Below are 23,490 nucleotides of genomic sequence, written 5' to 3'. Positions count from 1 at the left end.
AACAAGGTTCACACACCTTGCTGAACTTTTGCCATTCAGAATTCAGGCAGTGCTGCAGGCAAAAGGCTCCAACACAGCAACAGGGTGCAGAAATCGTTAATTAGCATGAGCCATGCTCCCCTTCGACCTGTTTGCCCTAATTTCCTTCAGCAGCATTAAGTGCACTCAGAAGGTGACTGCAGGACTGAGTCAACTTTACAAAGAAAAGAGAAACGGAATGTTCATATTAAGTTTAACAACCATATCATGCAGTGCACCATACCTAATGTTTTTAATTCAGCAAAAATTTGCTGTGTGTTTTTAGGAAGGATTTCTCATGAGACTCATTTCTTGAGTTGATAACTGATGAGACTTGGAGAGAATGAGCTGATTCCCAGAGGATTATGGGGGAATGAGCAGAAACATGGAGATGGTTAGGATGGTTACGCAAGCTAAATATTTTCTATTTTCTGCAGAGAAATTCTAAATTAATAAACTATTAGCTGTGTACTGACTAAGCGCTTAAATTATTGATCTAATTTCCACACATCAAAGCTTTAATCCTGATTCTAAATGCAGCCAGAACCGGTCCTTAATGGGCAATCTTCATCCTTACCCTGATCTACTTTCAGTGCAGTCAGGAACAAACAAAGCCTGGCCTTTCTTTCTCCTTTTTTCAATTCAGTCCTCAGCTCCTTCTCAACCACCCTCTCCCTTTGTAGGTGAAAGAAATCATGGGAAAAAGGGAGCGAGAAGGAGGCGCAGAGGAGGGAGCCTGACTAAAGAGAGACTGAAAGAAAAAAGTTGAGGAGACGGCGGCGGCACTTGAGTGCAGTTGCAATCAAGGCCTGCGCGCTCAAGAGGGGCCAATCAATCCAGCTGTCTGGCTCTACATCTCATCAGGCATCGTGAAGACAGCTAAAAATGAGCGGCTGGGGCCAGACAGGCTCTTCGGGCAGCTCAGAAGGCAACAGGCGACTTCAGTTCAGAGTCTATCATAACAGATTCAGAGAAGAAAAAACCTCCTGAAAGTCTCAGATTTGGTCAAAATGCATGGAAAGATAACCAGCCTTATCTAGCCACATGTACAGATGTGTGTGATGTGACACTTTACTAATTCATGCTCCCACTTTGGATCCAGCCAATACCATGGTCTTAAACCAGGGGTGTCCAACGTGCGGCCCGGGGCCGATTTGTGGCCCTTAGACTGATTTTGTGCAATTCAAGAAAGAGGTAAATTTTACCCGTCCAGCACAACTGCTTGATGCAGATTTTTATTTGTAATCAGGGTAAATTACCGACATTATGTTCACATTAAGTTTAATAACCATATCATGCAGTGCACCTAATGTCCATTGTACGAAATACAATGAACATTATACGACGTCTATATTGTAATTTTTGTACAATGGAAAATGTTACCACAAAATAATAATCTTTTTATAACCAAGCTTTTGTAATAAGTAGAGCCAAAATTGCTGCATCTGTCGTGAGATGAGGTCATTTCTTAGTGGGTATGAAACCTAATTTTCATACCCATTAAAGATGAGGCTGAAATGACTGAAGAATGAAACGGTCAAAGGGCATAATGACCACAGTCCGGCGACAAAAGGAACATTTTTAATGTTGATTAAAAAGGTAACCAAACTGAAAAGAAAAGAAAATCCAAACTTATGATCCGTTCCACATCCACTCTGTTGCTTCCACATTTTGCATGTTCCAAAGTGGTGACCAATTCATTTTGATGGAAAAATGAAGTTGCCACAGAAAACTAAGACGTCACGTAAACAGAACTTGCATGACATGAAATAAATTAAACGATCTCAGAAAATGCCACCTGGTGATTTCTGCAAGCAAAAAAATAATCCACAGTAACTTGACATCTATCAGCTGAAAACAAATTAAAACATCATTTCTACCACAGGAGACATGAACGTTCTCACTCTCTGGCTCAGATGACGCTATAAAATTAATTTTTGATACAGTAAAAAATGTCTTCATTTCAGTTTTCCTCTAGATTTAAACTTAAAAAGGTCGGACAGAGCTTCTTATAATTGTTTGATGAATATTATAAATATGTATGTATGACAAAACAGTAAAAACAGATCAAATGTGTGTAATTCAGATCATGCAGTGTATTTCTGCAGCGGCTTCACAGATAAAACACGCAGACAGATGCCAGTTTATATTGTTAATGTATCGTTGTTCACTCAGTCCTGCATATGCATGTTGATTATTTGTCCAGTTTGTTTATTGTATTAATTTGTCCAGTGACGCCACCACAGGACAATCTGGAATCTTAACATTTCAATTACATTGAGGGCTGATGCAGAGGAACCAAACAAATTAATTTTTTAAGCATTTTCCAAACTAATATTGATGATAAACAACAAATGTGAAAACCTCTTCAGTGTCTTCATGGCGATTCCATAAAAATGGGTTAATATTTCAGCAGCTGTAATTTTGGGGATATTATGGGTGCTATAAGTCATACTCTGTGGCAGAGAGGAAGCTTATAACCAAGAAAAATCAGCAGGATGAAAATTGATAATTAGGAACAGTCATCAGGCCGACATGCTGATTAAATCTGAGGATATTAGAAAAATTCTCTACACTGACTTCACTCCGCGCGTTAAAAATGTATATTAAATTATTCAAGTTCAGTGCTAACAAGTTTCAGAGAGGACAAGGCTTGTTCTTCTGTTCAGCTGAGATCACAGAGAAGATATAAATTATAGGAAATACAGAAGAATTTAAATTAGATGATAAATAATAGATGTAGCAGAGACACACCTCCACACTGTACTGTCGTACCGAATGTAAGAGATGATGTCATTCATGACCTGATCAGTTGAGAATCGGTACTGGTCACATCTGTAGGTTTAAAGTATGGATTTCCATATGTCCCATATGGATGAAGTATGGATTCCAACTGCAGGACTTTACAAAATAAAGGTTTTTTAAAGCACTATGAAGAAATAAGACACTTATTCTGCTTTGATCAAGCTCATCAACTGGCATTATTTCGTAAGCATTTTGCAACAGATTTAGACATGCAAGTGCAGAAATAAATTAAATCATTGAAAAATTATTCATGCAGTTTGAAATAAACTCATGATAGATCCAATACACTGTGACATATTTCAAACACTTTTGTCCATTTCTCTCAGAAAATCTGGATGCTACATAAAATCAACAAAAGATATTCAAATGCAAACTTTAAGCCTGCATAAAAAAGCATAGTATGCACAATCAATATTGGGTTGCTGTTCTTTTTGCATGAATTACATTGTGGCGCTGCTAATGCTAATCCTAAACAAATCTTTCTCAGATACAGAAATCTGAACAGCTTTTTTCTTCTTCTTCTCTTTTGTGGAAAGTTTCACTGACTATTGGACAACTGTCAAATCAGCAGGTTTCCTCATCACCGGGTCGGCCATATTGTAATATTTCTGCATTAGAAATCCTTTCCGTCACCAGAGAGACTTTTTATTACTAATGTCTGTAATATGGGCTTTTCTGCAGGTGTGTCCACAGAGAGGCTGACTGGTTGGACTGGACTCGTTATGCAAGTCAGGCTGGTATTTGGAGGAAGTTGGTGATCAGGAGTTCAGCAGGAAACATTGTTGAAATGTGACCAGATCATAAAATAGAAGGTTACTTGAAATGATCACAGAGCATCTCTGATCATGAAATCTGGTCAGTCCAGTCTGGTTTGGGCCAGTCCTCTCCACAAACAGCTTTCATGTGTTTTATTGTTGCGAAAACTTTCCTGTAAATCCAGAGCTTCCCTCCCTACAAGCCCAAGATGGCCTGGAGTTGGCAGAACCTTTGAAGGAGTATTTGAAGTGGAAAAAATGTGTTCCTCTCTGATGTTGAAAAAAAAAAAAAACATTCTGAGCAAGTTGAAAAACAGCAAATCTAAAAACTACCACTTGTCATTTGGTGAAAATCCTTTTTCCTATAATTTAAAGATCTCTTGGACCAACTAATATTATAAGACCAATTATATTTGGTCAATTTTCTAGTGCAAATATCTTAGTACACTTCAAATAAGACAAAACCAACATAAGTAACTTTTCAGCAAGAGTTTAAGTCCATAATTCCGCAATATTGATTAAAACATTACTAGTTCCACTGGCAGATCATTTTACTTAAAACATGTAGAAATGACTTGGTATAAGTGAAATAATCTGACAGTGCTTCAAAAATTAGTTTTATCTTACTCCAAGTGTATTAAGATATTTGTACTAGAAACTAGACAAAAGTATTTTTTAGTTTAAGTGATCAGTGGCCTAATGTGATGTCATGTGAATGGAAGCTTGATTTTCAGAGGGCTGATTTGGTCTTCTAGAAATTTATGCCAAATTATAATGAAATATAAAAACGGACCTTGTGTTATTCTGTATGTGGCTACCTGTTTCAACAATAAGCTTAACTAATTTTACAGAAAAGTCTCCCTAGCAGCTTTAATCTCTGCATTAGCACGGACCTTTGAGGTAAGACATCTTGCCCATTTCCGCTCTGAGAACTGTTCCCTGCTGTTGTACAAAGACAGTTACACAAACAGCACAAATCATCATTAGAAAGTGTGAAAGCTGCAGCAGAGTTTAGCACTCCCACATCTCACGTACAAAAATGCATCAGTGCTGGCAGCCGAAGCCCGTCTCCTTCCTTCCCGACTCGGTAGCTGAGGGAATGATGTAAAAGCGATGCAAGCGCGAAGCCAGCTTTTGCTACAAGGTGGCCATCTGGGCGAGGTCTGCCAACCCCGCTGTGAACGTCAGGAGTTCGGGCCAACTCGCAGAGATCCTGCCAGCTGCGAGAGTGGGAAAGGGGGCTGTTGGTGCCAGCGGGCCCGTGCCAACGACGGGGGAAACGGGGCCGGCTGGATGGTTGAGTGGCTGGCAGGGCGGTTGTGGGGTTGGCTGGGGGATCACGCTGCACCGCTGTGCAAACTCCAGCTCGGCACAACACCTGTGTCCCTCCCCACTCCTTCTCCGTCCAATCCCTCCCTCTCACTTGACGGCAGGACTCGCAGATGCTTGCAAAGCTCCTGAGGATGGTGGAAAGCTTTTCCACTTTCTCTGAAGTCGGACCAAAATAACCACTGGTGACTCTGGATCAGCGAAGCTCTGGAAAGCTCAGATGAGGCATCTTGCAATTCAGACGACGACGGAGAAGATAAAAAGCACCGCATGCATGTCAGAGACCCGCATCACTAAAAACAACGGGACCCCTCCCCCCCGTTCCTCCCTCACTCACCATTCTGATTCTTTTCTTTGGCAACAGGTGAGAGGAACCGCTCGAATCAATAAGCCTTCGGCAAGCGATGAAAACTGATTAGCAGGTGAGCTGAAATGAAGTTAACTGAAATGGATTTGCCAGCTCCTGTAGGGCACCGGGAGACCGCTGGACGGATCCCAACGCCAGAGCTGTTTCCAATGCAATCACACAGGCAATCAATGGGAACAATTAAAGGAGTTCCAGACAATGACGACGATGACACAAAATCATTCGCTGCTGTTAATAATGACAGCACATGTAGGCAGGCTGTCGAATGCAACCATTAAACTCTTTCCCTGAAACTTTTCAGATGGAATGATATTACTTAAATTAGATTTAAAAGAACCAGCAGTCACGTGTTTCAAACTGTGGACAGTAAATGCATATTTAAAGGGGCATCATTATGTGTTTTCCAGCAACATAATCCCATTTTATAGCATTAACAAGTAACTATGTTAACTTCAGTTGTTATAAAAATGCTTTAGTATTCAAATATAACCTAAATTAAATTTTACTTCCTAATTTAATGCCTTGAAAATGAGTCTGTCTCTCTAAAAACTCCTGGTTTTTCTGAAACTCCACCTGCAGGAAGTCATCGCAACATGGCTCCTCTATTAACCCTTTAACAGAATCAGAATCAGTGTTTACCATCATCGTACAGAAAAACAACAAAATTAGTTTCAATACTGCCCAACCATAGAAAAACGAAAGAAAAAAAAAGACAACAAAAAGAACAACAGTTTTACCAGGTTTGCCCTGAAAAGTAGCTCACATGATGAGCTCAGCAGATGTGCATTTCCACCAGGTGTTTGCTAATTGCTGCTGGCTAGTCTGAAGGAGCTGAGTGGAGCTGAATGCTGTCCTGGGAGATTAACGGACTTCTCAAACATGCATGAAAAATCAATGAACTACTCCATGTGTGTTTTTGATGAAGGAATAACATTATAACACGACATAAAGAAAAAGGAATAGATTTTTACATAATACTTCCCCTTTAAGAAATGCAGAAAGTCTCCCTTAAGAGACAACCTTTAAACAGAGGCTGCACTTTCCCAGCATGCACTTTGCAGGAGAATGATAATGGCTATGATGAGGACCTTTGAAAGGCAGTGCTGCTGCCGCTCTCTCCAACTCTGAGATAAGTTGAAATTGTCTGTAATGACAGGATCCGGGAGCTGTGGGCTGACAAAGTCACAGAAAGACTTCCAGCAAAGCAGCAACACGCAATTTTAACGCATTACTTAGCCATAATTACGGCTACATTTCCTCACTTTGTTATGACACACAAACTGGTGAGGCACTGGTGCAAGAGGGGAGATGGCCCCCCGTGGGCTGAGGGCCGCCACATCAATACTGAGGAGAAGGGAGGTGGATGAAACGCATTACTTTGACCTAAAGAGCTCAGTAATCACATTTGGCATTTTGACAAGTGTTTAGCTGCAGTGAAGGTCAGTTCTGTCAGCATACGAGATCTATGCTAATCCAGTCAGACTGAAGAAAAAGGAGAAGAAGCTGTGAGGAGGAGGGAGGAAGAGCCGGGATGCAGCTGATAGAACCCGGACCGCTCTTCACCTCGGGGATCGACCTCATGAGCCCGCTGAGGCGGCGGAGAGATCTGTGATTGGAGCCGGCACCAGAGATGTTCACAAGTCATTTTTTACAAGTCAGAGTCGAGTTTCTAATGACTGAAAGTAACAGGCTTCCATCAGATGCATCCCAAAAGTCTTCAAGTGTAAGGAGTTCAGATTCATTTATCCAGTAGGCTAACTTAGCTTGCTAACATCTCGAAAAAACTACACTTTATACACTGACAGCACATAGAGACCACTTCCTGAATGAATCAATCAGGAAGTACTTTCATTTGGAGGAAGTGTAAATGTGGTGACACTAACAGGAAGAAAATGAAAGACTTGCATTCTGTAATGCACCGAGCAGCTAATTGATCTGAAAACTACGGTGGCTCAGAAGGGCCAAAAAAGCCACAATAAGGTTTTGTTGATCATGCAACGCCACAGTTTATTATGTTCAGGGTCACTCAGTTCCAGACATCTGAAAACATGTAGGAATATCGACTGCCTTTGTCTGGATTAGGCTGACAAAAACTAAATATGAAGTGAAATCCTTACATTTCAATGTAATTTGGATCTGTTTTCTGAAATATGCCTTTAGATGCAATAAAATTATGTTACAATCAAACTCCTATGTTAAAAAGTCAAGTTAAAAATGCACAATTCTTGCATTTATGAGATCAGCCTAAAATGTTTCGCTTTATTGGAGATGTATAAAGCAGTCACCCAAAAAAAATTGAAGTGATTTTGTGAATGCAAAGAATATGACCATAACTTGAGGGCAAATACATAATACATATTCAGGAATATTAACTTTGAGAGAGCTAAAGGACAAAAAAGTCTGAACTATACCATGAAGCTTTTGCTAATGTGATCTACCCCAAATTCCCTTTCCTGAAGAAATATGAAAACCACTAAATCATGATGTGGTTCCAACGTTTCGTCCGATATTTTTAAAGCAACAGTTTGACACGTCAAGTAAAAGCAGAAAGTGGAAATCCAAGGCTGATCGCTTAAAGCCGGGATGAAAATGATTGGAGGAACGATTTTTAATTCGAGTAAAAGCAGAAACTCTTCTAACGGTCAACGATCCCTGGAGAGGACAGCTTTGGGGCATTTATGAATAACTCTCCTCACACAGAAAGCCGTCATTAGCATGTTTTCAAAAACAACTGCTGGTGGCATAAAAACGGCAGAAGTCAGGCCAGCAGACGGAGCCGGGACGAGGCCATGTCAGCTGCTCTCTCCTGCTTTAAGTGCTAATTGAGCTGCCCACCGTCCTGACCCTGACCCCCGGCCTATTCACGGGGTCCCGTTCTCACGGCCGAGACGCACGGCTGGAAGCAGCCTCTGGGTCCTCCACCCACCCTTCGCCGGACAATGAGGGTCACCACCTCGCTGCCCACCATCTTGACATCCACCCCCACATTTGACAATGGCCCCCCGGTGGCCCCAGAGCAAACCTCTCCACTCCAACCTCGCCCCCCACCACCACCCACCACAATGGGTGGAGGCGCGTGACAGAAGCGGCATCATGGATGCTTAAAATGCAACTCCAGGTCTGGTCAGGAGAGGAGCATTAATCTGACTTTTTTTGGCTGCTTGGGGCCCCGAGGTCAGAATCAGTTCATTGTGAGAGGAAGAGCAATCGGTGCCACGAGTTAAGAGAAATGAGGCTCTTAAACAGGCTGAACAACACAATGTTTTTCTAAGACATCCAAAACATTTTGGGAATTTAAAATGATCCTTTATTGGTTTTATGTTCCATGGACTGGATGTGGGGGAGAAAAGCAGCAGAAATGTCAGACAGAGCAAACGTAATATGAAAGAAAATGAAATATTTACAAATAAAAGGAACAAATCTATAGATGCACTTTAATAATCACTACATGAAATATGTTTCAGCATTCTGTACATCTGCAGATGGCTACTTTCACTTGTTCTTTCACTTGTTTGAGAAATGTATTAGGCTGAGTAGTTACTTAAAAAGATTTTAACTGAATTCTTGCTAAATTAACCTTTTTGGTTCTTCTGGGTTTTATCTAATCTTTGTAATTACATTTATTTGAAAATTTTAATGGGAAACTTCTTCCATTTAAAGCTAAAACAAAGCAAATGAACTCAAACTTGGAAGTTCACATATTTTAGTAGAACGTTTGTTCCTTTTAACTTGTAACTCCACAAGAAATGTGGCATCATATGAAAGAACAATAGATCTTGGAAAGTGAATATGTCTTTCTAAATTAACTTATTAAATTCATCACAAGAGTAGGTCTTTAAAAAAAGGAGGGGAAAGCTTTGAAAAGAAATCAGCTTAAAATATTTACAGTTTGTTCAACCCACCTGTGTAAATTCAGCTAATTTTACCATTTTAAATCTAATTAAAACAAGACAATTAGGAAGATAAAAACATTACATTACATTTAGAAAATAACTAAAACCAATTTCCCAACGTCATTAAAAATAGGAATGTTGTAGAATAAAATCCATGCAAGGCTTTGAAAAAAATTTGAATTTATTTGTAAAGTTTTCTACACATAAACTTTGCAATTAAAAGTTATTCCCATCTCATGTGTTGTTTTAATTGGAAGGAAAATAGGGAACTTTGGACAAAAGCCAAGTTTCAAACAAAAGTCAGGAAAAAGCAGAAACATTTCCATGTGAAACTTTTAATAAGAGCTCAGCAGAAATATAACTTAGCTTATTTTCTAAACTATAAATCATGAATCACATTGAAAATCCCAGTGTTGTTAAAAGTGCGGCTCGGGGGCCACTTCGGTTCAGAAATGAAACAAATTTGGCCCTACAGTAAATGGAGCTGAAGCTGTTTTTTTGTACCTGTTTGTTCTTTTCTACTTTGTCTCACAAAGTATTTCTGAGCAGGTAAAAAGAAAAATATTCACAAAATTTTGCAGCACTTTAATTAGAAAAGGAAGTGCCACCATCAGGACTTTCAGTCGGCTGATTTTGGCCGACAGGCGAAAAGTTTGGACCTCACTGTTCACTGCATCAAACCTTCAGACATGTCAGCTCTTTTCCTTTTATCATAATCAAACATCTTTAAAGGCTTCCAAGCATAAAGGAAAACCAACATCTTTTTCCATCTTACTGCTCAGCTCTCCTCCGACCCTCAAACATGTCTTGCTGATATATTGGCTGAGATTACATCAAATAAAAACTCAATCATTTGCAGCACAGCTGCCAAATGCTTAAACACACCAGTTTGTGTCAGAACACGCGGCCGTCCGGTCCTCCCTGTGCGCCGCTGAGCCACCATAAATGATGATAAAACGACATCATTACAACGGCCATGTTAAGCTTAATGTTTTAGAAAACCTCTATAAAACCCAGAGATGGGGGATGGAGGGGTAATGTACCCACTGGAACGGATTGATATTCTGGTTGAATATGACAAACGACACTTTAAAGACGGAACCACCCACACCATTGCACTTTAGCCGAGAGGATGCTGTATTTCATCTGGAGCACGTTCTGTCAAATGTTTGCATTAATGGCAATCGAGGCTCATCCGTGACCCTGCAGCGCCAAACGAGAGCGCCAACAATGGCACTTAAAAGCGGAGCGAAGCGGATGCAGCCGTTGCATAATCTCCACCTAAAATAAAAAAATAATTTCAGGAGGGTGGAGGGAGGCCGAGGGGACTGAGAGGAATTTAGTGTGTGTGAAGAGGTGGGACTGCAATTATCAACCTGGGATAAAAAGAACAAGAAAAACAGACAGTGAGCTACTGATGTCGTTACTTTGACAGACCCACTTTTCCTTGTTCAGGTGAAATGATGGCGTGTGTTTGTGTGTGTGTTACACTGAGGGAATATCAGCAAAGTCTCTCTCTGGACTGACAGCTTGGCTAATGGCAAACGTTCCTCCTTTCTGTACTCCCCTCTTCATTAACACCCCCTCTCATTACAGTGACTCACACAGCAGCTCTGTGCGTACCCTCACACACTCCCACACACCTTTACAGCGTCTCCACAGCTGGATTCCAGCGTGGAAGATCGCTACGGTGGCTGCACATCATCCAGACCTGCCGGAATGATGCTGGTTTCACAGAGGATTACCGAGGAGTTTTTAAAATGTGGCAAAGAGGAAGCGTGGAAGTATGTTGTTCTGGGTTTCATCTTCCATTTCGTTTCTTCATGATGTCTAAAGCTGCATTCACACCAGTCCTGCTTTAATCCAGCTTCAGTCCATTTGCCGAGAAAGTCCGGTTCACTTGTAGAGGTGTGAATGTGTAATCGAACTTTGTTCCGACTAAAAACTTTGATCTCAGTTTGATTAAAGTGAGCTCTGGCACGGTTCAAATGCATATGTGAACAGCAAGTGGACTGGAGACCGCTCCAAAAGCAGGAAGTGGACGACAGCACCAGGCATTCTGGGTAAATACAACCAAAACAAATACACAAGTGTAAGAAATGTCTTAATTTTACCAAAGACAAAAGACAACTGCTAAAATCTGACATGAATCCATTTTTGTTTTCATTTTGTGAAGAAGAAAGTTGTGCTCAGTGTCTTCAGAGGTTAATGTGTAGTTTTTTTGTCATTTCCTTCCATAGTTCTCAGTACAGTACATTGCGTCAATCAAATGGAAGATGCACGCACACACACACACACACACACACGCGCACACACACACACACACACACACACACTGAGCTTTGACACTAGTTTCAAAAATCCAACTGTGATGTTAATATGGTAAAATACAACAATCAGCCTCAACATAACAGAGTCTATTTTTTATATTTCAAACTGTAATCTGGAATTTTCTCAGCAGACAGTAAAGTTTATGAATAATGCAAGTCCTCTCTTCTATTACCAGTTTATATTACTCCAGTAAGCCATGTACTGCTGGTGTAAAACATAATGGCGGTGAACGGAAGAAGCTTCAAGTCTCAATGTCACAACAATAAAGGACGTGCTGTACTGGTTTAGCTGAACAACAAAACATTCATGTTTAGTCGTAAAAAAAAGCAACATGTAGATTTATGAAAGTTACACAGACTGGCCATTTTATTAGGTACACCAGTTCCCTTGAGTGTGGTTTAGCCAAATCACATTGCTGCAGCTGAAAACTTTTGGGCATCTGGAAACGCTAAAAACATCTTCAAGTTCCAACCAAGTAGGAAGAAATGAGATTTAAGTGACACTTAGTGTTTCAGAAACTGTTGAAATATTGTAATTTTAAAGATAGTATATTTTACACTAGAAAATTCCGCAGAAATTTTGAGGGGCATGCCAAAGTGTGCCCGTCGCTTTTTAATCAAGCCTTCTGATGCAAAAAATTAGCATTAATGCTAAAGAAAGCTGCAATGTAGTCAATAACCTGTGGTGAGTCAGAAACATGTTGACTAAACTGTACCTGTACCATTCAGTATGTTGAAATTAATGCATAAGCCAAAATGCTAATATTAGCATGAAGACTAATATTCATGTAGGATGTGTGGCATCACTAGCATGTTTTCTGTCATTGATTTACTCCATTCAGTATACTGAACATCGCTAATAAGTAAGAAAATTATCTAATAGCTACCTTTAGGGAAAAGGCTAATGCTAATGCTAATGCACTGCCTTGCTGCGCAAGGCAGTGCACTAGTGGGGGCAGTAAAATGCTAAACTTGTGCTAATGTTAATGAACTGCCTTGCTGCGCAAGGCAGTTCACTATCCTGAGGAAAAAAAATGCGAAAAAAGCTTAATATTATTGCAACGCCTACGGCGTTGCACTAGCATGAGAGGAATATGCAGACTTTTATTTTGAAACTTTCAGTAGGCTTCATTTTAACCACCACACCAATTCAATGTGTAAAAGTAGTTTGTTTAAACATTTCACATAAAGCCCAAAGCTGATGTGAAAAATATCAAGGCTTTTATTTTGAAATTTTCATTAAGCTTCATTTTAATTGACCACAGCAATAAAATGTGTAACAGTGGTTGGGTTAATCCAACTATATAATGCCCAAAACAGCAAGTAGTTCTAAATGCCAGTTCAGCCCTAATCTGTGGTATCTGAAAGTTCCGCCATGTTGTAGTTCTGACCTTCAGTCATTGTAGTTCTAAAGAGCAGCTCAACTATCATGTTAGTGAGACACACAGGGAGAGAGAATTCTAACTGTTTGAAGCAGTTAGTTTTTCTGATCAAAGCGGCTTACTGTTCAGCATCCATAAGAGCAATCCGAAAACTTTTTGAAGCATATAAGAGGGCAATTTCTTGTCTCCGATGGAAACACGATTTAAATCTGTAGTTGTCTCTGCACTAACCTGAGAGAAAAACATAATAAAGGCCCAAGAGGAATATTCAGGCTTTTATTTTGAAATTTTCAGTAAGCTTCATTTTAAATGGCCACACTAATCCAATATCTAACAGTGGTTGGGTTAAACCAGTTTATATATAATGCCCAGAACATTCTGCCCTGTCTGTAGTTATAACATTCTGCTCACCTTCTTTCTGTAATAAGTCAGAGTTCCACCATTATGTACTTCTTAACTGCCAGCTCAGCCCTCCTTTGTAATGATTGAGGGTTCCACCATGTTGACCTTCCGACCTTCTGCTCAGGCCTCTGTAGTAAAGTGTTCCATCGTGTTTAGAACTACAAAGATGGTGTTTTTGTAGTCCTAAGGAGCAGTTTGGCTTTTGTCTGTGTTCTGTTGCTATAGTGATCAAGCCTCCCCCTGTGTTTCTCCAGACAGGGGGAGAAACAATTCTATCTGTTTGAGCCAGCCAGTTTCACTCCAAAAAGCTGTTCGAACAACTCCTTTCCATTCGGGAACCGTGATACGTATTCGAAAACCGTTTGAAGCGTATGAGAGGGCTATTTGTCGTCTCATTTAGTACCGCGATTCATATCTGTAGCTCATTCACAGTAATTGCAGTGATGAGAGAAAAATGGTGTGCGCTGAGCTCAGAACTTTTTGCAGAAATGTATGTAAAAAGAGCAATTACATGATGTAAAAATTGTCAAGGCTTTTATTTTGAAAAATTTCAATAAGCTTCATTTGAAATTGCCACACTAATTTCATGTGTAATAGTGATCAGGTTAAATCAGTTATAAAATGCTCAAAGCACAAGTTGTTTATAATACCAGCCAACTCCTCCTCTGTAATAATTGAGTGTTCCGCCATGTTGTAGTTCTGACATGCTGGTCAGGCCTCTATTTTAACTGAGTCTTGGCCATAGATAGAACTACAGTTATGGCAGTTATGGCTGCTGGTTTGTAGTCCAAACCAGCAGCCTTTCTCTGGATTCTGTTGCTCTAGCGATTGGCCCTCAGCCAACTGCTGTGTGTGTGAGACAGAAAGCTGGGGAAGGATTTCAATCTTTAAGACAACCATGAAATGCTAATGTTAATGAACTGCCTTGCTGCGCAAGGCAGTTCACTATCCTGAGAAAAAAAACATAAAAAAAAGATTTTCATTTTTGCATCGCCTACGGCGATGCACTTTTGTCAGTGCAATTTTCAGAGTTTTATTTTGAAACTTTCAGTAAACTTAATTTTCATAACCACACTAATCCAATGTGTAACAGTGGTTTGGTTAATCCACCTGTATAATGCCCAAAACAGGAAGTAGTTCTAACTGCCAGCTCAGGCCTCCTCTGTAATAATTGAGTGTTCCGCCATGTTGTAGTTCTGACCTTCTGCTCTGCCCTCTGCATTAAAGTGTTCCGCCATATTTAGAACTACAGAGTCTTTGTAGTCCAACCAGCAGTTCTCCCTCTCTGCATTCTGTTGCTATAGTGATGAAAGTGCCCTGTGTGTGTCAGACTTATCTATCTTTATGAGACACCCAGTCAGTTTTAATGGAAAAAGCAGTCCGAACGACTGCTTCCCGTTCGGGTTCCGTAAGTCCGATCCAAAAACCGTTTGAAGCATATGAGAGGGCTATTTCTCATCTCATCTATTACCGCGATTCATATCTGTAGCTCAATCACAGTAATTGCAGTGATGAGAGAAAAATGGTGTGCGCTGAGCTCAGAGATTTTTCAGAAATGTATGTAAAACACTGGAGAGGAGCGTCAGTTATCCTGTCCCAAAACTTTGCTCTGAAGCACCTGGACCGAAAACCATAAGCCCTAGGGAAATTTTGAAAACATTTTACCGGAGCAGGCATTCGTATCAATGTCATGACCGACTTTCATACCAATAGAGCAATTTTTGCACCCATGAGAGCGATTTCAAAATTATTTTGGGGTCAAAATTCCACTCTTTTTCTCACTCTAAAAAGCGGCAGTTGGTTTCAGTTACACTCTAAGGTTTCGGCAGTTGGAAATTTCGCTCGTTTTTCGCTTTTTACGTCGCCGTCGTAACTCCGATCCCCAATAAAAGTAATAGCTCCAATGCCGGGATCGAGACACACGTTTTGATACCACTTTTGTGGGTGGGCACGCAGCGGTACGAGCCGCATTAACGGTAATGGAAGAAGTTGTTATAATAATAATAATATCCAGGCGTTCTATTGGGTGTAGAACAATAGGTGCCTGCCATGCAATGCATGGAGGCAGTGACTGACCTGCTTCGCAGGTCAGTCACTGCTCTCCTTATGCATTGCTAATGGCATGCCCCAACAAGAGTTTACTGTATGTATGTTTATATATGTTCTCTAAGATAATTTTTTTTCCTTTTTTACACTTTTGAGAATCAAAAGTATAAGAAAAGTTTAAGGTGAATACATTCTGATTGCTAAACTCAGAAACTTTCCTCCAGGTAAGCATCAAACATCAAACATGACCTGATTGTAAGTGCACCATGCTGGAAAGTTGAGAGCAGCTGATTCAGGTATTATTCCTGCAGGTTACTGCAATCAGTCTGCGATGTTCATGTTCAGGCTTTGAATCTGAGCTGGGAAAATGGAGCAGATTGCAAGCACTTTATTTAATGTGCCACAGTATATCTGTCTCTTTAATGCGATGAATTAAATTACTGAAAGTTCAAGAATAAATAGCTTTGCAATTTTACATATGCTTATTTTGCATTATTGTAAGACAGGTTTTATTTGAACCCTGCCTCATAGGGTGAAATTAAAACAGGTTGTTTTTTTTTGTTCTTTTTTAAAAGATTTGTGAATTTAACGTATTCCCTGCAGAATGATGCCAACAGGCTCAATGTTTTACATTCACTGCCATTTGGTAAATGTCGCTTAGCAAGCTGAACCTCAACCACATGGCCAGAGCTTTGCAGCAGCTTCTGGCTAAATTCTGTCAGGATGTTTGATCCAACTGATCACTCAAGGCAGAATTGGTAAAAGTTGTCCATCATTTCCAGGTTTCCACCATTTGACACAAACTGTAAGTGTTGTTTGGAAGAAAAAAGTTAGGAACAAGTCTGAAACCAACAAACTCAGGAAAGGCATTAAGCTGCCGGGCAAGAGAGAAACTGCTGCTCCAAAACGGAAACTTTCCAGCGTGATTGAAACTTCTAGTGACCAACATGGACAAGTCAGTTTCCTTCTGGAGAAAATGTTAATGTTTGAGAAAAAGCTAAAGCTAAATAGCCACAGTGGTGCAAAGTATATTCAGAGATGTCGAGTTTGGGGTTTCAAACCAAAGAACAAGACAGTAAACCTGTTATTTTAACTTAAAGCTACAATTCTGGCCTTATATGTCTCCTCCACATCCATGATAAATGAATGTAAACTTCTCACAGGAACTGTGGTGAAAGTCTGAACAAACAGAATAACCCCAAGTCTGTCTGGGTTTGTCTATAAAGAGTTTTCTTCTGCTTTCACCAATAAACACAGAAACATGAAGAGCTTTAGGAGATCTTCACAGTCCTAGATAAAACGAGTGTCGTATCATTTTGGGTCTCATTTCCACAAGATTTTGTGGTCTTTGTCATATTTTGTGCCAAAACACAAAATCGTTCAAGTTTCTAGTTCAAATATTATTGACTTAGAACAGCTCTTGTTTTTTGTAAAAAAAAATAATAATAATTGTAAGTTACTTTGAACTAAGATATTTGTACCTGAAACAAGTCCAGAAATATGTGGCAGGATCTTGTGCTTCTGCAGGGTGGATGTGTTTGGATAACTAATGAAATAAATCCTAAATAATTTACCATATCAAGCCACACCGAACTAAAATAAACCGTTTCTTCTGATAGCAAAGTGTACGTCTGAAAATGAAGGGACACTGGCTTAAGGAAAAACCAGCAAACACTGAGGGGGCAGCCACTGGTTTTTAGAAAGGCCCACCGGGGCCCCAGGTGCAGCAGCGAGCCGGTGATAATGGGCCGTCTTCTTCTTTGTCAATGTAAAGATGGCATCAGCCGATCGAGGAGAACCTACCAGCCACGTTGGCCACATCTGCAGTGCTGACGTTCTGGGAGTTGCGGCTCACTTTGAAGGTCACGGCCGGTCCCACCACCCTGCGAGACACAAAAACACACATCTGAAAAGCTTTACAAAAGACACACTTAGAATCCATTTCCCTCTGTGGCTTTGTATTGTTTTTCAAAGGGAGAAGGAGCTGTGCTCATTAAGGCTCAGCTAAACATGGCTCTTTAAAAAAAGGGGGGGAAAGCATTAACCTGTGGCAATCCTTTAGGCTACTGAAATCCCCATCACCGCTGAGAGATAACCTCCTGAATCCCAATGCAATGCGTCTGCCAGCATTTAAAACACCAGAAAATAAAGATAAGACGGCTGAGGACGCAGAGGTTTTGGTCAGAGGGAACGCATAGCAGGAAGCTGCTTTTCTCAGACATTTAGAGCAGAATGGTTCTCTGATGTGCATTATAGAGACAGATGTAAATGCACTGATGTCCAAAACCGTCAGAGAGGATAAGGAATAGCAACGTTTGCGCCCCCATCTTCCCTCTAGCATCTATCATCAATAATCCACCTTGAGTCGAAGCAGAAAGGGAAACTGGGTGGCCAGAGCCGAAGCGGGGTCTCCCGATGTGATTAACCTTTTGTTTTTCTGCTGTAATTCAGATTAAAAGCTCAGCAGGAAGGAGCATTAGAGAGTTTCCCCTCCAGGATGCATTCTGCACCACAATAGGAAGCAACTTCTACTGTAGCAACAGAGTTAGAAAATACGGCGACATCGCTGTGGAGCCGGTGCCGTCCCGCCGCTGCTGGAGAAGAAAAAGCTCCAAATGTGTTCGGCGCTGATGGATCTGAACCGTTTTCAGTGCGGGGGTCGAGCGCATTTTTCAGGCCTCTTCAGTTCAAGCAATTAAAGTAAAAGGGTCAGCAAAATAATTAAGAGGTATGCACAAAATAAAAGCCCGTTTTTCTCTTCACCACAATCCAGACCTATTAGGAAAGGTTTTCATTACCATCGCAGTGATTTTCTTTTTCCAGGTTATTTTTAATCCAAATGAAGCTGCAAACAGTCAAATCTGTTCAACCAACTCAGAACAGACAATAAATGGACCAGTTTAATTTTAAAGGTTTGATTTTTATGCATTTTTTTTTCTTAATATTGCACATTATTGTAGTTGCACTCCAATCACAAAATCATTAGGAATCTTCTGGAAGAAAGTATTTTACCTTCAGTTTATCATTTTAATCCAACTGATTATGTTTTTTAACCAATGTGTTTAATTCTGGCTGACTGACGGATGATATTTCTATGTTTGAAAGAAAACCATGAAGATGAGATTTAGTAATGCTGCACAAAGTTACTGTTATGTTTCAAATATAAATTTATAAGAAATAAAACTAAGACTTTGGCCAAGATTATTTCACATTAGTTGGTCTGGATTCTTTACAGAACTGGAGCGAAAATAAATTACATGAGAAGCTGTGAGCCAATTAATAGAACCATTTTTTATTGTAAACATTTTTACAAATTTTCAGAATCTTTTTTAATTTATAAATTAATGCTTCTTTCTAATCTTAGAAAGCACTCTTACTGAAAAGGCATCAAATGGACAATCATTCGTATTTTGACCATATTAGATTGAGAGTTTAGCTACAATTCACTTCAATAGTCTTTCATTAAGATATGGGAGAATAATGTGTTTCCTTAATAAATCCTGAACTTTTGACAAACTGTTGCAGAGTGCGGTTGGTCCAGGATTGACCAAAGTGGATCTACTGTTTGGGATCAACTTGGGTTGATGAAACCAACGGCGTGTTGGCACAGAGTGCCAAATAAACGAGCTGAGAACTCTGCAGGTGTTACCTGGATCTGTCCGAGATAAAATACCTACAGGGAAGTAACTTTAGGTCATTTGGAGCCCAGACAGGAACATCCTGAACCATTTCCAACCCATATGGGTCCCATGATTGGTACGTTTTTCCACCGTAAACTGTAGAAGCCAAACAGAACAGAAAATGCTATTTTTTTTCTTTCTTTCTAACTTTCTGAGCAAACTGTTGATTAGTGTTTGCTTTGCAAAAGTCTGGGATGTTTGGACAACAATTCAATCCCTGCCCTCATGTAATGTGTATTTTGTATTGTTTTCTTTGGCCCTGAGGCCAACGTATCACAGAAATGGCCATACTCATTAGTTGTTGTTAATGCAGCAGTAATCTTAGAGTATTCTAATCTTTAAGGTAAACTAATTAGACAGAATATAATTAAGGCACCGCAAGGGGAAACTTAACAAGGCTAAGTGCTAAAAGAAATGTAAAAATACTCCACTTTTTGCAGCTCATTATACGTTCCTTGGTTTTGTTTGTTTCCACACCTTACTCTACGTATAAACATTGCTGCAGAAGAAACAAACATGACAGAATGCCCGATTTCAGCCACTCGGCCTCCTGGAACACAACAGTTCATTTTCTTTGACCATTTTTCCCTCTTCTGAGCACAGAGGCTGATTTATTTGCCACATCCAAGAAGCGATTCATCAGCCAGCCCAGGCGAAGACTCAGAGTGCGATGAAGAGGGAAAAGGAAAAAAAAAAAACACTCATGTTGAGATTATCACATGTCCATATGTCGGCCCTGGCTACCAAGGGCAGCAGCGGCACGGAGGTACAACATCGACTAAAGCTTATAAATAACCTCACGGGGAAAACAGATCTCACTGAAGATCACTTCTTCACTTATATCGCTCATATTTATCATTTAGGAAAAAATACACGACTGTAGGAAACATTTTTACAGCTACGTTTAACACTAGTTTGTTCTATTTAGATTAGAATTATTTCAAATTATTGGAGACAAATTAGCATTTTGATGTGTTTAAAACCTACATATATCTATATATATTTTATTTACAAAAACAAGTGGCTATGATTTTGATAGTATTTGACCCAAGGATGAAATCATCACCTCCGTCTTCGTTTGTCTCAGCGCTGTTTGAAAATAAATAAATAAACCTTTCCCCACTGTAAACAGATCTAACACAGTGGAACAAACAAAGGCTGCTTAATTAAGTTCATAATATTTTTAATTGGGAGCAAAACAAAAACAAAGAACTAGAAATATTACAGTGAAATAAGTGATGAATTCACAAATATTCCTAAATAAAACTATAAAAGTCAGGCTTAACTCAACTCAAATTAAGACTTTATCCTCTTATACCCTCAGGGGGTATAAATAAATTTAAACTTAACATTTTGGGCAAAACCTTTATGCGGAATAGTTTTTGAAAGATCAAAGCCTCTTTTAGCGGATAATAAAAAATAAAAAAAAATTTAAAGGCACGTGGAGCCTTTGTTTACAGAGCGAGCCGAGGTCCCGTGGCAGCTGGACCCACCGGTGGGTCCGTCGGGTTCTAGGGGTTATTGGCACATTTGGTGCAAAATAAACTAAGAAATAGAACAAAAGAGCGTCACCTAGGCCTGTCGCGATAAACGATAAATCAATTAATCGCAGGTAAATTAAACCTATCGACCTCATTTTAATTATCGGCTTTATCATCTCTTCCTGCCTTTTTTTTTTTTTTCTGTTGATGACACTGAATAAAAAAAGGCTCAACTCCGGTGCTCTCCACTGATCCTCCCTTCCTCATTTCCTTAGTGTAATGTCCAGCGCAGACAACACGAGTTGTCGGCCCATTTTCAAAACCTGAGAGACACATGCCTACAGAAATCCTAGGTATAACGGTTCAATCAGGTTCGATTGTGCCAGGTGGTGTCCAGCCACCTGGGCACAAAATAATGGCGACAAGTCTAATTTTAAAACCAGGCATTAATCAATGCTTTACTAGAATCTACCTGTGATGCATGTGGCTAGAGTCAGCGTAAAGTCCTGACTGGATGAAAATCATTAGAACCTATTTATGTCATGTTAACGAAGAACAGCTGAAAACCTACCGGGAAGCAATTTGGCTCCAACTCCTCCCTTTGTCATTTCTATATTCTTTGCACGAAATGTTGTATAAATATTAATGTTGTTTCCACATATCATCTCCGATGTCCGCTGGACTTCGGGTTGCGCCGTGTCAGCTGTTTGGGATTCCCCTCCGTAGTTTCCCCTCAGAAAGCAGGAGGAGAATCTGCGCTTTCTGATTGGCTACCTGTCACATTCAACAGGCTGCGTTAAGCTCCCAGTCGGGGAAAAACCCCAATTTAGATCGGAGCGGCCACGACGATCTACCGTAACACACCACACATGGTAGGATGATTGGTTACGAAATCACCAGCGATAATCTTAGATCGCCCAACGATCTAAGATTGTCATAAGGGGAAAATAGGGGCAAAAAAATCGTGTAGTGTGAACTACTGCATCAGGTAGTCGGATGTGCCATCTTCTTATTTAAATCTAGTAATTACTGAAGGGCTATACAGTATACAGATTTCATATCTGCACTATTTTGGATGAAAGCAGTATTTATTTCCACTTTGGCTTTATGCCGTTTAGTTTTTATTCAAGTACATCTGAGAATCCATTTTATTTTTGTTTTTGGTTTTGGTTGTTTAGTTTATTAGTTCCAGTGTTATGTGTTCTTTTGAAAATAAAGTGTATCTACCTATGGCAGGAAATAGCATGCATTATTAGTCATTTCCATTAAATCAGTGTCAAAAGGTCTTGAAACAATATTATCGTTTATCGCAATAATTTTTTAGACAATTAATCGCTCAGCAAAATTTATTATCGTGACAGGCCTAGCGCCACCTGTGCCTCCAGTTAAGGTAAAATGGTTTTAAACCTGCGGCTGGAAAAATGGATATTAAGCAGTCAACTGCAAAATAAAATGTTAAATATTTTATTTTGTAAAAGAAAGTTGTGTATTTTGTAGCAAAACACTCGATGAGATCAATATTTGTAGATAAACATAGTTTCTAATAAAATAATAATAAAACTGCATCAATTTTATGTGTTTTCTTTTTAAACCTTTTAAATCTTAAGAGTTAGAAATACAAATTTCTGGCTCTTAGGGGCACACACCTTAATATTCCCACTTATAAGCACAACATTTTTACACACACATTCCTACATATACATGGACAAAGCAGAAATTCTCAGTCATTTTATTTTACAAGGTCGCCAACTTCAACTCAACTAGATTCATTTACAAGCACAAAGCATATATGACTGAATTGTTGCCCATATGAATGATTTCAACCAAAAATCCTCTGACATTGTTGAGGATCCGTAAGTGGTTTGGTCTTCTCATTGTCACGAGCAGGAATCTACCACCTGAAGTGTTCAGTGTTGGTATTTCTGAATGGTTGGAGGCTCTGCAGACCTCTGACAATAGAAGAATTCTTCAAATCACTGCAAGAAGCTGAAGAACGACCTGCTGCTGGCGTTTGTGTCTGGTTGAACGCAACAGGCCGTTTGCACATTAGATGCATTTCTCTTCATATCGGAGCTGTTGATGCTCAGCTTGATGTCATTTCACACATGTGATTAACTAAATGAAGAGTGAGAAATGTACTTTATTAGTGTTGAAAAATGTTCCTCAGAATTCTAAATCTACATCAATTTATGTCAAAATCCAAATAAATGGTCAAATCTTAGATGCATGTCAATTATGAAAATCACATAACTGTTTTTTTTTTATTGCTCTAGTGTTTATAAACCTGGACTTTATACATTGGAGGTATGGCCCAAATATGTTTGGTACGTTAAAGTTTCAAGACTAGATTTGCCATAAACAATTTAAACGATTCTGAGAGGAAAAAAGTTCTGAGAAAAATGTCCGAGTTCTTATATTTTTACTAACCTTCTTCCATAGAAAAGGCTTTATAGGGCTGAAGCATTTTAAAAGTAACAGTCTAAAATGTAAAAAATGTAATAGAGCTGTAGAAAGATTTTTCATCTCTAATGATTGTCTTAATTTACGAGTTGCACCTTAATATTTTAGTAAACTGCTTCTGTTCATCCATCCGTTTCCTAAGCTCTTCTGAGGCTGAACTGAATGGAAATGGTTTTGTTTCCCAGCCTGAGCTGACATGGTTATTTAAAACAAACGGTGCCGATGTGATTGATGAAGACATTCTGTAGTTACCGGCCTCATCCTCTTCAGCCTTCATCGTTTTCACATCCACCCAGTCGAAGCCCGCTCTCTCCTCCTGGTGGCGGCTCTCTGATACGACCCCTCAACTCAGACAGACATTACATCACCCCGGCACTCATGTTTGGAAAAATACAAAATAAAAAAAAAATGTAAAAAAATAAAACCTCTGGTCTACACTCAGTGATGTTATGCAACAGCTATCATTATTCGACAGCCAGCTACAATCAAAGGCTGAGAGAATCCGCCCACAGCAGCTCCCCCCGTCGCCATGCCCTCCACCA

At 39.7% G+C, this 23,490-nt stretch overlaps 1 protein-coding gene across 1 annotated transcript in view; it reads right to left on the bottom strand.

Moving 5' to 3' along the window:
• The window catches only part of LOC106906222 (receptor-type tyrosine-protein phosphatase N2-like), a 184,641-nt gene that overhangs the window by 106,529 nt on the left and 54,622 nt on the right, over positions 1–23,490 (bottom strand). Inside the window, exon 13 of the mRNA XM_088014782.1 lies at positions 17,131–17,210. Within this exon, the coding sequence (XP_087870908.1) occupies positions 17,131–17,210 (80 nt within the window). The remainder of the gene's footprint in view (positions 1–17,130; positions 17,211–23,490) is intronic.

The sequence above is a fragment of the Poecilia mexicana genome, unplaced genomic scaffold (genome assembly GCF_051168715.1).
Source record: "Poecilia mexicana isolate PSO_F unplaced genomic scaffold, ASM5116871v1 scaffold_17, whole genome shotgun sequence".
Taxonomy (NCBI): domain Eukaryota; kingdom Metazoa; phylum Chordata; class Actinopteri; order Cyprinodontiformes; family Poeciliidae; genus Poecilia; species Poecilia mexicana.
Note: the sequence above shows the minus strand (reverse complement) of the source record. Positions and strands in the feature narration are given on the sequence as shown.